General features: G+C 40.8%; 1 protein-coding gene across 1 annotated transcript; it reads left to right on the plus strand.

Moving 5' to 3' along the window:
- The first annotated feature begins 11,585 nt into the window (after positions 1 to 11,585).
- Positions 11,586 to 12,605, plus strand: LOC135737944 (trace amine-associated receptor 4-like). Its single transcript, XM_065255794.1, has one exon. The coding sequence runs from the start codon at positions 11,586 to 11,588 to the stop codon at positions 12,603 to 12,605; it is 1,020 nt and encodes a 339-aa protein (XP_065111866.1).
- The last annotated feature ends 5,649 nt before the right edge of the window (positions 12,606 to 18,254 follow it).

Below are 18,254 nucleotides of genomic sequence, written 5' to 3' on the forward strand. Positions count from 1 at the left end.
CCCATGACCGATTTACGATTAAACTACATTTTCATTACGACTGCCACTAGGGTGCGAACTCCCGACAGTTATATGTACAATAGAAAGGCTGTTTAGCCTATATATCTATAAAATATTTAAAAAGAAACTATACATTGACTATTATTCTTAGTTAATCGTAAATTGTTGTAATATGCTTATGATTTGTGAATGTAATGCTCAGTTAACTTAAACTTGATGACGTATGCGGTTTGCATATGCGACCTCCGGAGGCTGCAGCCTTCCGATTGAGAAACGCCCAAAGGTGACCGGCGGACTGGATAAAGATGATTGGCCCGTGGGCTGCCAGTTGACTAGCCCTGGGAATCTAGGATGTGACTTAATTTCGATCGCTTTCGATTTAGTTTTAAATTCGCTTTTTGGGTGCACGAGCAAGGCGTGTGGACCAACTCTGCTTCACCTCTGTACTCTGTATAAATCCCAGCAATGATCATATGGTCTGGTGACTGAACCAATATAAAGGCACTGTAACACCAGTTTACAAGAAAATAAAAGTCAAATGTGCATTTCAACAGTCAAATGTGCACATCAAGATATAATCAAGACATTTCGACCCCATCCAATGCAAAGTAAGACGAGAAGTAAATAAGGATTGACTTGATATGATATATGACAGCAAATCTATGACTCCTGGATAAGTGACTGTCAACTATGAGAGGAGATGACATTTGAGAGGTAAATCTTGTTAAAAGTAAAAAATTATAAGAAGACAGTGTTTCCCATAGATCTGAAATTTAGTTGTGGTGGTAGCCGGTGAAAGGGCCATAATTGCCCACCGACAAAAAAATGGTCTTACGTTACTATATGACAAAGAACTAATAATGTGTGACACAACACAATACATTAATTTACATTATAGGTCATTAATCTAACCACCCTAAACTATCTTTGCCATGAACAAAGCTGACACTGTTTGTCAAAGCACCACAAAAATACTGTTTTTGCACTGATATATAAAGCAATTATATGACCCCTTTTATCAAACTCTATTAAATACAATAATATAGTATATTAAATATTAATAATAGACAGTGTAGGTCTATAGATTATAAATGTGACTGCTGTTATAATGGTTATCATTTCTATAAGTGCCTCTCTTTCTATTTCTCTCTTGCCGATTAAAAAAAAAGCTTAATCCACTCATAATTTCAGATTCAAAAGTCTACTTGCTGTCCCAGTGACAGGGGACTTTACATTACAGCTTTGCGTTTTGTAAATCTTGAGTCAGCTTGAGCTTTGCTCGTTCAGTGCAATAGGCATAACATTAGCATTGTCTTTTTGCTCCATCTCTGTGCAAACTTTTTAGATTTTAGAAAAGATATGGTTTATTATTAATAATAGTATAAAAAATGGGAGAAAGAAAATCCAACGCGTGGTCGTGACTTTAAAAACAAGAGCCAGTTTTTATCGCCATAGAAACCGGAGGCACGCTGAAACTGCACATGAGCTTTAGCGCGGTAGCGTCACGGCCATTCTCCGATTGACTCAGATTTTACACACAATATTAATCAGACTTGGGACCCGAAGTAATTTAACTATGACTGACCCGGACCCAACTGAACATTTCAAATATAAACCCGGAACCATACCGCTGGTAGCGAAAATGGTTTGAAAATAGGAAAAAGCAGTTGAGTAACCAATCCGTGAGAATCCCACGGAAAAAGACAGTCCGTTGCAGGGCCACGGAAAAATGCGGAGATCCGTGAGAATGCCATGGAAAAATTAGCAAAAAATTCTGTGACTATCCCACGGAACTTTGTGAGATCAGGTTGGAATGAGAACAGCTTTTTACTGCTAACTTTAGAAAAGAAGTGTGTGTCTTGTAGCTTATTTTTCATTATGTATTTTGTACAATGCAGAATGTCTACACTGGCATGCCCTTTAAGGTCTTGTGGTCCAAATCGCTTTAACCCCGGTAATCGCTGCTTGCAGCTATATTTTTTACTTACATTTTAAATTGCTGTTCAAAACAAAAGTGAAAAACAGCAGTAGAACTTAATCCAAGCTCAAACTTTAAAAATATAGCCTATTCAGCTTTAGCAAAACACAATTGTGCAGTACCATGCACATTTATTGTAACTGCTAGAAAATTGTACTGTTGTTTATTTAAGCAAACGTGGCAGGTCTTTTTTTTTAAGAATAAAATATGCTTAGCTTTTTGCATGGAAAGACGATTGCTCTTCTCATTAACAACATGAGATGCTGCACTAATTAGTCTCTCACTGTTGTTGCTGGTGCTGGGGGCAGTTAATACCTGCGTGCAATTCATGCAAGCAGGGTTATGTGAATGTCTGAGCTGCACACGTGACACATCAACTAAGCAATATGACAGGCATGTGAAAGGGCTGTGTGTCATTGCACACCAAACAACTCCAAATAAAAACACAGACTTAACATTACAATGGGTTCTAATGTTAAAGGATTAGTCCATTTTCTTAAATGAAAAATCCAGATAATTTACTCACCACCATGTCATCCAAAATGTTGATGTCTTTCTTTGTTCAGTCGAGAAGAAATTATGTTTTTTGAGGAAAACATTGCAGGATTTTTCTCATTTTAATAGACTTAAAATTAAACAGAGCCCAACATTTAATACTTAACTCACAACACAAAATTTTTTTTGTTCACGGAGTTTCACAGGGCAATAAACAATCCCAAACGAGGAATAAGGGTCTTATCTAGCAAAACGATTGTCATCTTTGACAATAAAAATAACAAATATACACTTTTATTCCACAACTTCTCGTCATGTAGATCCGGTCGTGATTCGACAGCTGACCCCACGAAATACGTCAAGAGGTCACAGAGGACGAACGCGAAACTCCGGCCCAGTGTTTACAAGTGTTGAGAACGAGGACCGTTCCTATGTTGTTGTATGTCAACTGATACTAATTAATGTCTTTGTGGCAGTTTATTGTTTACAATGGTCCGCAAATGTGCGTTTTATATATGTAACACGTGACCTCCCTACGTCACTACGCATTTACGTTAGGTCGCGCTGGACCGGACTTAGACGAAAAGTTGTGGTTTAAAAGTACATATTTTTTATTTTTCTTGTCAAAAATGACAATCGTATTGCTAGATAAGACCCTTACGCCTCGTTTGGGATCGTTTATAGACCTTTGAAACTCTGTTGAAAAAAACTGTTAAGTGTTGAGTTAAGTATTAAATGTTGGGCTCTATTAAAGTCTATTAAAATGAGAATAATCCTGCAATGTTTTCCTCAAAAAACATAATTTCTTCTGGACTGAACAAAGAAAGACATCAACATTTTGGATGACATGGTGGTGAGTAAATTATCTGGATATTTCTTTTAAGAAAATGGAATATTCCTTTAAGAGAGCGCTTTACTTCCTGCTTTGTACAAAACAATCAAATCCTAATGGACGAAGACGCGCACGGGCTCGGATCGCTAAAGTACAATATGAGTGCGTGCTTCTGGGGGAGTAGGGAGGAGGGAAACCTAAGTGCTTGCTCAAAGATTGGGGGCAACATTCATTTTGGCTTGTGTTTTCGGCTTTTTTTTGACCCGCAAACCCATAATACCACTTTTGGCAGAACATTTTCGGCGGCTGAAATTTCGATGGACTCCTAAAATTAATCCTATTAACATGTAGCAAGGGGGAGCAAGAAAGAACGTCGACAAACATATTTTTGATAATTTATTGTCTGTTATCGTTATCGACAAAATCACAGATATTATCTAATTCTTTTCACTCCGACACACACTACACATTTTTTTATGTAGTTCTTAATATGTAATAGCCACCATATTATCTATAACCCCTCCATTGACCTTTAATTCAGGACACACAGTTCAGTGTTTGTTGTAATCTCATGAGTCACAATGTTTGTGTATCAGTTAGTTACGTATACAGCCGGGGAGGGGTTGAGACCTGACCTGAACTGTATATATGAACACATCTGAGCTATATCACGTTCACTTAGGAAGTTAGATTGAATAGACATGTACTGTATTTCTGTTCATGTTTCTTTAGATATTTCCCTTAACCATGTTGTAATTTCTAAAAATGATTTTGTTAAACTTTGTGTCATAATTGTCTGTCTGTTTACAATTACAGTACAAAGTAAGTCCTCTCAGACGCAATGTCTTTCAATGAGACTGAGAATATTCTCCTCTGTTATCCTTTACATCCAGACTCTTGTCCTAGAACTCACCGTCTCACTGGAGTTAAAGTGGCAATGTACGCTGTAATGTTACTCATGATCCTCATGACAGTTTTTGGGAATCTGCTGATCATCGTCTCCATCTCTCACTTCAAACAGCTTCAGTCTCCAACTCATCTGATCGTTCAGTCATTGGCTGTGTGTGACTGTCTGCTGGGTTTACTGGTGATGCCCTACAGTATGGTGCGATCTGTTGAGGGCTGCTGGTTTTGGGAGATGTTATTTGTAAAGTTCATTCTAGTTTGGACTTGACCTTCTGTTTCTCTTCTTTAATACATCTTAGTTTAATATCTATTGATAGATACTGGGCCACCTTGGACCCTCTGAGATACAAAATGAGGATCACAAACAACACTGTGACTGTATTTATCACCTTTACATGGATCTTTTCATTTGTGTACTGCTTTTCTGTTGTGTTTTCAGGGGTGTTTGCTGTTGGTCTGAAAGCTTATGTATTACAGGTGTCTTGTTTTGGTGGCTGTTCTGTGTTTTTTAACAAGGAATGGGAACTAACTTCTGTCATCTTGTTATTTATTATTCCAGGAACTATAATGAGCTCTCTGTATATCATCATATTCAATGTTGTGAAAAAACACGCAAAGGTTTTGTCAGAGAAAGTGTCTGTGACCACCACAGGTGTTAACAGTCAAAGCTCTGCACACAGAGAAAGAAAAGCAGCTAAAACTCTGGCTCTTGTTATGGGCGTTTTCTTTCTCTGCTGGCTGCCTTTATCTATTGCTGCTACTGTTAATCCTTTCTTTAATTTTGGTGCTCGGTGGAGAACGTAACGTGTAATCTGAAAAATATCAGCACAGGACTATAAATACATCCGTCAGCATTTATGCAAACCAATGTAACATTACAAAACAACTAAGCTGACAACACTATTAAAGCAATACAGCCACTCATGGCCTCAGCTGCTGCTCCTCCCTCTGCCTGCACTTCGCCTCATAGATCATCCTATATATATTAAACTTAACTTCATCTCTCATGGCAGGAGAGAGAGACTGAAGCTGTGGCAACAGGCTACGGAGAAAAAGGTCATCAGGGTCACTTGGGGGAGGTGGAGGGGATGTTCGAGGGGAGTTGTCACTATTTTCTATGGCACTAACCAAACATCTTTCAAAGGTGCTAAGACCAACCACCCTGGACCTCTTGCCTGTCGGCTGCATTGTGGGTTGTCCTGGCTGTCGGCGTCCTGGGCTTGGGGCACGACTTGGACCAGGGTCTTCCCTGCTGTTTACAGGCTGTAAAACTGACTGGCTGGCTGGCTGAATGGCACCTCGGGGTGGCTGGCTGACTTCAGCAGGGGGATGCTGGCTGACTTCAGCAGGGGGATGCTGGCTGACTTCAGCAGGGAGAGGCTGTCTGACTGGGACCTGGGAGGGTGTGACTGACTGGCACCTTGGATGGGTTGACTGACTGGCACCGGGGGGTGGCTGGCTGACTGGCATCATGAGATCTCTAGCCCCCTGGGGCATATTGCCACTGGTAGCCCTGTTCTCCATATAAGGGGCTAGGAAGTTCATGATGCCAGTGTATTTCCATGGCCTTGAACTATCTGCTCCTGCACCACTTCTCTGCCTCTCCTTCACCTTCTGAACTTCCCGCCTGTACGCGTCTCTTAAGTTTTTCCATTTTCTTTTACATTCTTCCACTAGAAATTTAGACAACAAACATGTTAAACAGGTCAAATGCTTACTTGATCACTGAAAATCATACAGTTTAGTCAACTGGAACCAATGACCCATAATTACAATATAATGGTAACACTTTACAATAAGGTTCATTAGTTAACAACATTAGTTAGCATGAACTAATCATAAACTGCACTTATACAGCATTTATTAATATTTATTTAGTGTTAATTGCAGCATTTACTAATACATTATTTAAACCTTGTTAACGTTAGTTGTTCATGTTAGTTAATGTATTAACTAATGTTTAATACAACCCTTATTGTAAAGTGTTACCAAAATAAAAAATAGGTCAACTAGGGGTGTAAAGGTACACATATTTCTACCAAAATTGTATAGGTAACGGATATTAATTTTGATACTGATGAGTAACAATACAGTATTTATCAGTCAGGCATTTTTGCTCATTTTAATTCCCACAAAACATATTAAGTGGTGAACTATAGTTCAGACAATTAACATTTAATTAAATAACATTTGGTACCCTTTTGATATACTATTCCTAACATAATGTTGAGTATTAGCAATATTGTCAGTGAATGTAGGCTAGCAGTGCTTGCAAGCTACGGAATTTTTCACAAAAGACACACACAGTATATACTGTATTTACCTGTCATTTCCATCTCTTCTGAAACTCTCCTCCATGCATCGTTTTTAATGTTAATGTCTCTGTATGAATCTAACGTCAAATTGTAAAGAACTGGGTAGGTGGACACAACTAAAATAAGTTTTTCCTCCATTGTCTCACTGATTTGCGGAACTAAAGTTTGATTTATTTGTTTCTGTGAACGTTTGACACAGTGACGCTTCTGTATCGTTATTGGCTAGTATCCAAATGCGGTATCAAAAGTCACTTTAGAGGTATTGTTAAGTTACAAGAACAATGTTTTTGGGTTTTAAAGTATTTATTTCTCGATAAAAGTAACAAAATATATGAGATAAAATGCCAAACTTATCAGATATATACAAAAATACGCAGTTTCCGCCATCTTGAATTATTTTCTTCGAGTCGAGCCACTTGCCTACGTCACGCTGCTCCTTCACTTCGATTGGCAGTCGCTTTGTCGCATCGCTCAGCATTTGCATAAAATAGCCTGCTTGTCTATTCTGCCCTCCAAAGCCTAAGTGCAGTATCTACGCAAACACTGAAACTGAGAAAAATGGCTTTAAAGTTTTTACACTAGCCAGCCAAACATGTTGTAGGTAGATTAGTGGTAATGCATTCATGTAATGCCTTGTTAGGAAGAAATTTTTTATAGATAAAAATCATGACCACCGATGTGACCTTTGACTCCCAAAATGCAGATACTGCACTCTGCCTTTGAAAGACCTTACACAACTAAAACACTATTGCAAAAGCAAAGTGCAGTATCTACGAACTAAATGTGTTCATTCAACTTTTTCTCATGCTTCTTAATACATTTTGATTGTTTTTAATAACTGTAATAGTTTTATTTATGTTTGTGAATGCTAAAAATGCTCCTTTTACCACAAAGAGAGTATTTAACTCACTTTATTAATTTTTATTTATTAAAAAATTACATTAGACGAGGTTTACTTTAAAACAGTAGTTAAAAATTAACATAATTTAAAAATAGAAGAACATGTTTGTCCCAAAGATATTATTGTTTCAAAATAAAAGTGGTAACTAAAAGTGGTAACTAACAGTATGTACATTTTAGTTAATTTTCATCTCAAAGTAGCACAGTTATGTAAACTTAGATATTTTTAAGATTAGCTTAAGAAGTACTAAACTAAATGTTTTAATATTAAGTAGCCTACAAAATTAGTTCGTGGAGAAAGAGCACTTATTATGGAAGTGTACTTTTTCACATAGTGTGCTTTCTGCTGGCCCGGCTGCGCTCGTCAGTTTGACTGGGCTCCGCTATCTTTGCCTAACAATAAAACTTTACCAGACTCTTATCAAACTTTTGTAACCCCTGTCAATACAATTTGATTAGCTGCCTAAAAAGTGGAGAGATGTTCGAATCAACAAACACCAATGCGCTTGAATCGGATTATATCATTATTGTCGGAGGATATTGCCTTCAATGGACGAGCACAGGTAGGTCAAAACTTGCTAGCAGCTGGCTAGTCAATGTTAACTACTTATAAAGCTGTAATTTGCCTTAGCATGAGTTATTATTTAGCTATCTTCCTTACCAGTATTTGTTTTTTTGCGTTTTAACGCGAGTTCAACCATCATTTGGCCGCGGGATTGTGCCATGGTTTGTTGTTTTTGTGTGTTACGATCGGGGGAAACCGCAGTATCTGGGGTATCAAAGCCGGAAAAACAAAGCCAGAACGCAGTAACATCACTTACTGCGGTTTGCCTTGGTATTAGCATGGATTTTGTAGTTACTGCAATTTGACACCCTCATTTCTCTGAAACGGGACAAAATTGAACCAGGAGACTTTGTCACAAGACAGAACAGATGTCATAAAGCTCATTTCAAGCCTTAACTCAATTTCGACCAAGTGTGTAGTTACTGCGCTTTCGCTTTGGACGGCAGTATTTTGGCCCCACCTTGCTCGCGGCAGCGGCAAGCTCGTCACTTGTCGCAGGCAAATGCCCACTTCCATTGAAAATGAATGGTAGCCTGTCGCTCTGTCTCTGTCGCTTGTAGCTAATGTGACTGGGGGGTCAGAATGATTCTGACTAACTAGCAATTGGTTAGGGCTAATCAGTCGTATTATTTGGATTTAAATTAGACCAGTCTACCTTTCTATGTAACATTCCTGCAGGGCTTTCAGCACCATGCACAGGTCTCAAGGAGGAATAGAGGGAGGGCGCGAAGGGTTCAGCCTTCAAGCTCCTCTTAAAAACCTAATAACTAGGTCGTGCTGGCTGACTGATCTGCCGTTTATTAGAGAGTGATGGGCAGATATCGCGGCAACGTCAACTTTAATGGTGGAGGGTGACAGCCTACTCTCCAACCGGTGCTGAAGGTATGAAAGCACGACATTAATGGGGCATTCTCTGGGGTCTTTGCATTAAGAAGAGTACCAAACGACGAACAGGTTCCATTTAAGCGTGTACGCATGTCTAGTAGACGGCGCTCACGCTGCAGCGATGGTGTTAGATACCGCTTGCGATAAATCACCTAAACCTTCCGCGTGCTCAGCGGGATGTGAATGGCAGGAAGGGACCTCAGATGCTTCTGACTCCAAAGGAGGAGATGACGGGCGAGATGCGACAGGTGACGAGAGCGCAAACTGCCTTGACGGTTGATATACGCAACAGTCGCAATGTTGTTGGTGCGAACTAATGCATCCTTCCCTCACAGCTCGCGGCAGTTATTGGACAAACTGATCAATCCAGGTGTGTCTGATTATTGTTGTTGTGACTACTGAGGTCAGGCACACCTGGATTAATCAGTTTGTCCAATAATGGCAGACAGGAAACAAGGAGCTGGCTGAAGTTCAGGAAGTAGTGCAGCTGGGCATAAAGCCTATTCGAGAAGATATCCGGTGTTCTGTCGAAGTCTGTTCCCTCTATGTGTCTCTTATAGGGTTTTATCACGTTACGTTTATAATTTATTTAGAAAGATTAAAGATTTGAATGAGTTCATAATATCAATGATATTATCATTTATTAAAGTTTTCATATTTTTTTTTTCGTTTTCTATTACTTCTTTTTACCTTCTATCTTAGCCTATGTCTTCTTCCTGTTTGTTCTAAATTATGGTGTTTACTAATAAATATATAAACATAGCACACACACACACACACACACACACACACACACACACACACACACACACACACACACACACACACACACACACACACACACACACACACACACACACACACACACACACACACACACACACACACACACACACACACGAGATGTAAAGTGTTAATAATATATAAACAGGCATATACAAATTAATTTGTATGTAAACCTAAAAGATAACTCAGATCATTAGGATCCGGTCAGTTAGAAATACCAAGGGTTCACTCAAAACAAGGTGCGTCAGCATTTAGTTATTATGCCACCTCTAGCTGGAATCAACTTCCAGAAGAGATCAGATGTGCTTCAACAGCAAACACTTTTAAATCTAGATTAAAAACACATCTGTTTAACTCTGCATTTACTGAATGAGCACAGTGCTGCTTCACACTAACTGCACTTTTAACTCAAGTCACTTTTACTCCTGTTTTATTCTTTTTAATATTTTAAACTGTTTAATTAAAATCACATTTATTTTCTTTAATTGTTATTTTAAATTCTCATGTATCTTTGTCTTTATTGTGATCTTATCGTGTATATCTAATTTTTACATTTTCTTTTTCTTTTTTTATATATTGTTTTCTCATCTCTGTGTAAAGCACTTTGAATGACCTCTGTATATGAAATGTGCTATACAAATAAACTTGCCTTGCCTTGCCTAAACATAATAGTTTTAGAACAAACACGTAGGCTAAAAATATAAGGAAGAAATTGAAAACAGGAAATTATGAAATATTTAATAAACTATATTATACAGAATACATGATAGTATTGCTCTTATAAGTACTTCAGCGATTCATACTGTAAAAATAATTGATTTACCAATAAAGAACAATACATATACATTACATACATGCACTTTATTTAAAAAAATAAACGTAACTTGGTGAAAACGTTATAAGAAACATTACACTAAAGAGAAATATAGGGGAAACAGACTTCTACAGAACACCGGATCCATAAAAATCACAGTTTAACGATAAAACACTTCACAACCCTATTGCGGAGCTGTCACTTTCTGACACCAGTTGGGGTCCGCCCACAAAAAACGTCATCTCTGTTTGCAAACACGCAAAAGGTCTATAGGGCCAAGGCGAAGCTGACGGAGGTTTACAAGAAGTTTTGAAACATCTAGTATTGTGTGACGACTTCTAGTGACTCCTATTTTATTTATCAGTAAATAAAAAATAACATGGGTTGGCAAACAAAACTATTGAAAAATATGTTCCTCTAGCATTCCAAATAAACTGTTATGTATTAAAACAATCATCTGCATTGTATCACGTGTTCTGTGATGCCTCTTTTTTTTTGCAATAATTGCAGCCATTTCAAGCACAAAGTAATTCAATACATGCTTTTTTTCTGCGTTAAGTAATGGCGCAAATACCAGTCATAACACACGCCCAAACATTAGTAAATTGCGTTGCGTGAATCATTTAAATAATCACCTTCCAAAAAAAATTTAATCTGAAAGGAAAACTCCTAAAAATGCATACTAAAGGTCAGTCGCAAACAGAACTAGACCACACAGCGCTAATGATCCACTGCGCATATTTGGTAAATCTTGACAGTTGTTATTTAATGCCAAAATTATGATTTTTCTGGTGCAAGCTGTTCTGGCTTATAGTTTAGTTTAGCTTTTTAATTGTAATCTCATGAGTCACAATGTTTGTGTATTAGTTAGTTACGTATACAGCTGGGGAGGGCTTGAGACCTGATCTGATGTGTATATATGCACACATCCGAGCTATATCATGTTCATTTATGAAAGTAGATTGAATGGGCATGTACTGTATTTATGTTCATGTTTCTTTAGATATTTGTCTTAACCATGTTGTAATTTCTAAAATGATTTTTTGTTTAAACTCTAGTTATTAATTGTCTCTCTGTTTACAATTACAAAGTAAGTCCTCTCAGACGCGATGTCTTTCAATGAGACTGAGAATATTGTCCTGTGTTATCCTTCACATCCAGACTCTTGTCCTAGAGCTCATCGTCTCATTGTAGTTAAAGTGGCAATGTACGCTGTAATGCTACTCATAATCCTCATGACAGTTTTTGGGAATCTGCTCATCATCATCTCCATCTCTCACTTCAAACAGCTTCAGTCTCCAACTCATCTGATCGTTCAGTCATTGGCTGTGTGTGACTGTCTGCTGGGTTTACTGGTGATGCCCTACAGTATGGTGCGATCTGTCGAGGGCTGCTGGTTTTTGGGAGATGTTATTTGTAAAGTTCATTCTAGCTTGGACAATACCTTCTGTATCTCTTCTTTATTACATCTTAGTTTAATATCTATTGATAGATACTTGGCCATCTGTGACCCTCTGAGATACAAAATGAGGATCACAAACAACACTGTGACTGTATTTATCACCCTTACATGGATCTTTTCATTTGTGTACAGCTTTTCTATTGTTTTTTCAGGGGTTACTGCTGTTGGTCTGGAAGCTTATGTATTACAGATTTCTTGTATTGGTGGCTGTGTTTTGCTTTTAAACAAAGAATGGGGACTACCTTATGTAATCTTGTTTTTTATTATTCCAGGAACTATAATGAGTTCTCTGTATATTATCATATTTAATGTTGTGAGAAAACACGCAAAGGTTTTGTCAGAGAAAGTGTCTGTGACCACCACAGGTGTTAACAGTCAAAGTTCTGCACACAGAGAAAGAAAAGCAGCTAAAACTCTGGCTCTTGTTATGGGCGTTTTCTTAATCTGCTGGCTGCCTTTAGCTCTTGCCACTGCTGTCGACCCTTTCCTTAATTTTGTGATCCCAGCTATTGTATATGAGGCTTTAGTTTGGTTTTCATATTTTAACACGGCTTGTGATCCTTTGATCTATGGATTTTTCTATCCTTGCTTTCAGAAGGCCTTTAAGACTCTCATATCCACTTATATTTGTGGATTCAATCATTCACATACTCTGACATTTGAATGAATAAAGTTTCTGTAGATAAATAATAACCTGTGACTGAATAAATGTTGTGAAGCTGGTAGTGTTGATTTCAGAGATATTTCATTCCTTTACCATTGTTTATAATAATGTTTATTATTCTGTTTATTAGTTTCACCTGCTATAGTGTATGTATTATTAAATCTTTTGCTTATTTGACATTATAGAAAACATACAGTACATTTTTGAGTCCTAAAAACTCCAGGCCTGTAATGATATTAATGGAAACATCATACATATTTGATCAGTCATTATAATAAACAGCAGAAGTTAAACAACACAAACAGACAGTTTTAGATCTGAGGTATATGGCTTATCTTGACTAAACTTGTCTTTTAATGTCCTGACCTTAATAATCTGTATGTTTTGTGATATGAGACAAAGATGATGTTTAATACAAAAGTATTCAGAGGAAATGATAACTGTTTAATCATACATTAATAAAATCATGATTTAAATAATAAATGTTTCTGAATTATAACCGTGGTGAAGGTAATTTACTGGTAGAAAGTCTTTCAAGATTTTTCAAGTATTTCTATAAGTGACTGTTAAAGGGTAAATAACCTAGAATAAGACCAGATGAAAGTTAAAGAGCACCTATTATGCTAGTAATTAGCACGTTATTGTAATATCCCATAGTACATACATGTTATTAAAACTTAAACTAATGCATTGTGAGTCTTATAAATTGCTTACATACCTCACCGATTTTTTTCCTGTCTATGAAACGCTCGGATTTTTGTTCCTGTCTCCGCCTCCCAAAATGTCTAGTGTACTCGGATTGGTCAGATGACGTACTCAACGGTTATTGGTCAACTGGGTTCAGCGTGTGTTTGAAAGGTTACGCCCCTGACTACGCGTGGGTTTTCCAGTACTGACTGAGATTCACAGGCATGTACATAGACAAGCAGTTATATTTCTCTATAAACGATGGTGTCTGTACTGCCTTACCACTTCGAGCTCGATCCAGAGAGTTCAGACAGCCGTTACGGTATAAACGATGTCCGTCAATAAACGCGATTGGATTTAACTGTTTTAGGTGTCTTTAGCTCTGCCAGAATGCTAACGAAGACGAAGATGTGTTGCAAAGACATCCAAAAGGTAATTATAACGTACTACATTACTTTGCAAACTATATGGAAACACCAAATGTAGCACATAGAAAGTATTCATTGAAATGATTATAAAACTATTTCACTTGTTATTTCTACATTATTTTACTATAGTAAACTTTATTATAAAAGACTGCTTATATACTATATTACTGTGCAAACTATATGGAAACACCAAATGTAGCACATAGAAAGTATTCATTGAAATTAATGTTAGTTCTACATTATTTCACTATGGTAAACTTTATTATGAAAGACTGGGAAAGCACTCCGTTGGGCAGTCTCCATCTGGAATCAAAACGGTCCATTCCTCAACTCCTATTGCACTTTCAGTGAATATTTCCAAGAAGTTTTCGGCTTTCCTGAAGGTGATAGCTCGGTTAGTGATGAACTGTATAACATCAAACGGGAAAGCTTCAGCCTCAGATTACTCTCTCCGTTTCCGCACGCTAGCGGCCGGTAGCGGTTTGGACAAATGGGCCCTTATAACCACGTATCGCAATGGTCTTAATCCAGATCTTCGTTTACAACTGTCTGCATTTGATGACACCATTGGGCTTGAGCATTTCATACAGAGAGCGATTCTTACGGAAAATCGGATGTTAGCATGCCATCATTCCACTGTTGCCCCATGTCGCCCACCAGAGCTGCCCTCTCCAGGACCAGAACCCATGCAGCTGGACTCAACACGAATCCCACTGTCAGAGCGACAACGACGGCTGACCCAGGGTCTGTGTTTATACTGTGCCAGCCAAGGGCATGTCATCGCTGAATGCCCCATCCGTCCACCCAGAGCTTTGGTGAGTACGGTCCAACCAGAGAAACACATGCTGTATATACCCCCTTGAGTAAAAAGGTTAAATTATCATTTCAAAATTTTGCTATTACAGTGTCTGCCCTCCTCGACTCTGGGTCAGCCGGGAATTTCGGGGAAAGCTCCTCTGCCTAAGGCAGAGAGATGCCACACACCTTTTGAAGAGCCCGTAGGCTCTGTTGATCCGGGCTGCGCGGGAAAGCGCGCGGAGAGAGGACAAGAGCCGCAAGAGGCGAAAGAAAGGCGAGTTGTGGATCCTTTAAAGGAGCACCCCGAAGTGCTTAGCTCTGCAGTGGATATGCTGGAGTGATAGAAAACCCTACGGGTGGAAGAAAGATCGGGTTACGTGACACGTTAGAGGAACAAAGGAAGAAGGAAACGTCTCGGTTACGGATGTAACCCTCGTTCCCTGAAGGAGGGAACGGAGACGTCACGTCGTGACCGACGAATTGGGAACTCGCTAAGAGAGACCAATCTGCTTCGAATACTACTAAAACGCCAATGAACTTGGCATTGAGATATTTGCATAATGCTGGCGCCGCCCCGCCAGGTGCGTATATAAGCAGCAGGTGCAAATAGGGAAATTAGCTTCTTTTTCGCTGAGAAAGCCGGAAAGTGTGACCGGCCGTAACAGCAGGTGGCAGCACCTGTGGCGACGGGACGTGACGTCTCCGTTCCCTCCTTCAGGGAACGAGGGTTACATCCATAACCGAGACGTTCCCTTTCAGTCGGTCACTACGACGTCACGTCGTGACCGACGAATTGGGAATCCCTACCAAAACGCCACTAGGGGCTGACCTCTTCCAGTGTCTGCAGAAAATCCTCCAAAATCCCCTCGGGGAAATTGGAGAAATAAGATAGGGCAGAAAGGCCGGGCACTAGATGTTCCTTTAACCCACAGAAGTGCCAGCGACTGGGAAGCGCCCTACCTGAGCGGGATAGGAACGCTGCGGAAGCCACCGCCCGTCTTAAGGGCTAATGGTGGGCGAAGTCAACCGTAGTTGAGGAATAAGGACAGCCGTGGCTGTGTAAGCAAAGCAGTGCTCTGCTAAGGGAAACGTGGGCTGGTAGGATTAACCCCACGGAAAAATACTCACAAAGGAACCCGGTGGGACACAATGTGGAGCCCGAGCCAGACACGTAGGTTCGCGAGGATACAGCTAGTGAAAGGCTGACAGCCAATGCTCCGCAACAAAGGCTGCCAAGGCAGCGGAGGAAGAACAATTCAAACCGTTACGCATTTTTGTTCTGAAGGCCTTCCATACTGACACAGTTATGAAGCATCAGTTGGAGGCTGCAAGCCGACCTGCGAGACTGCTCTCTGTGCTCCCCCTGGTGAGGAAAGAACACGAGAGGATACAGGCTCAATATGAACACTGTAAAATCTAGTGAACGTATTAGGTGTCGCCCAACCAGCAGCTCTACAGATGTCTGTTAGCGAGGAACCACGAGCTAAAGCCCGAGATGAGGCAACACTCCGTGTGGAGTGCGCTCTCAAATTAAAGGGGCAAGGAATACCCTGAAGATTATAAGCCAGGGCGATAGTATCAACTATCCAATGAGACATCCTCTGCTTAGTGACAGCTTTCCCTTTCTGCTGGCCACCATAACAAACAAAGAGCTGGTCTGAGGTCCTGAGGCTTTGCGTGCGATCCACGTAGAGTCGCAGTGCGCGTACGGGGCACAACAAAGCCATGGTTGCGTCTGCGTCCTCCGGGGGCAGCGCTTGCAAGCTCACCACCTTATCTCTGAAGGGAGTGGTGGGAACTTTGGGCACGTAGCCTGGTCTGGGTCTCAGAGAGACAGCAGGACCAAACTAAAAGCACGAATCGTCAACAGAGAATGCATGTAAATCCCCTACTCTCTTCATGGAGGCCAATGCTATCAGGGTCAGAGTTTTCATTGATAAAAACATCAGACTCGTAGACTGCAAAGGCTCAAAAGGGAGACCTGAAGGCTTCAGCACCATGGACAGGTCTCAGGAGGAAAGAGGGAGGGCGCGAGGGGTTTAGCCTGCGAGCGCCTCTTAAAATGTAATAATTAAATCATGCTGGCCAACTGATCTGCCGTTGATAAGAGAGTGATGAGCAGAAATAGCGGCGATATCAACTTTAATGGCGGAGGGACAGCCTACCATCTAACCTATGTTAAAGATATAAAAGCACAATGTTAATGGGCATTCTCTGGGGTCCTCGCGTTGCGAAGAGCACCGGGTGACGAAAAAGGTTTCTTTAAGCGCGTAAGCCCGTCTTGTGGACGGTGCTCGAACCGCGTCGATGGTGTTAGATACCGGCTGCGATAAATCACCTAAACCTTGCGCGCGCTCAACGACCATACATGGAAATCCCACAGGTCGGGGCGCGGGTGCCATAATGTGCCCCTTCCTTGAGAAAGAAAGTCTTTCCTCAGGGGAAATCGTCAGGGAGGGGCTGTCGCGAGGAGCATTAACTCTGAAACCCAATTCCTGGTAGTCCAGTACGGGGCGACTAATAAAAGGCTCTCCTCGTCCTGCCTGACTTTGCACAGTGTCTGCGCAATAAAGCTCACTGGAAGAAATGCGTATTTACGCACCCCCCACGGCCAGCTGTGTGCCAACGCATCCACGCCGAGGCTGCCCTCGGTTAGTGAATAAAATAGGCGACAGTGGGTATCGTCCGGCGACGCAAACAGATCTATCTACGCACAACCGAACTTCTTCCAAATTAGCTGGACCGTCTGGAGGTGGAGTCGCCATTCGCCGGGGGCGCAGCTCGGGAAGCGCGTCTGCCGCTGTATTGAGCGAACCCGGGATGTAAATGGCACGAAGGGACCTCAGATGCTTCTGACTCCAAAGGAGGAGATGACGAGCGAGATGCGACAGGTGACGAGAGCGCAAAACCGCCTTAACGGTAAATAACGCAACAGTCGCAATGTTATTGGTGTCGGCTAATACATCCTTCCCTCGCATCTCCATAGCGGAGCGTACAAGTCCCAGATATACAGCGCACCGCTCGCGGCAGTTGGGGTGCTATGCACACCCCAGACTGCAAGCCCGTCATACGTGGCTGATCATCCCGTGCTGAGGGCATTGCAATATACAGAATGCCAGGAGACCCCTCAGGGGCATATCTTCTATCGGAAATGCCGGGTCTACCACAGGGAAAAATTTAAATGACACGCAGGTGCAATGTTTACACGGTGTATGTCGGTGTGCCACGCTCTCCTCGAGACTCGATCGTAAGCCAATGCTGAAGCGGTCTCATATGAAGCAGCTCGGGCGGCGTCACAGCCGCAGCATGCTGTCATATGTCCAGGAGCTTCTGAAATTGTTTCAGAGGGACCGCGTACTTCCCTCGAATTAAACCGAGGCAAGTCAGAACTGACTGGTTGCGCGCTCTTGTTAAACACGCCAATTAGTCGATCGAGTCTTATTTCCATACTGAGAAAAAGGATCCTCTGCACGGGGCAAAGTTGCTCTTTCCCAGTCGACCTGAAGACTTAAACGCATTAACTCTCTGTGTTCGCGCACATCTGCCAAGAACGGGCTATTATAAGTCGACGTAGAAAAAAGCAGAATGCGAACAACGCTCTCTCTCTGACATTTTAATGCCGTGACTAGCACATGGAGACACGGAGAGAGAGAGACAGCTCGAATGGTGTACTTAGTATTAATATGCCCACCCCACGACGCAGAGCGAAAAACGGCCTAAAGCGAGGGGAGATGGACAC

Source organism: Paramisgurnus dabryanus, chromosome 12 (assembly GCF_030506205.2).
Source record: "Paramisgurnus dabryanus chromosome 12, PD_genome_1.1, whole genome shotgun sequence".
NCBI classification, from domain to species: domain Eukaryota; kingdom Metazoa; phylum Chordata; class Actinopteri; order Cypriniformes; family Cobitidae; genus Paramisgurnus; species Paramisgurnus dabryanus.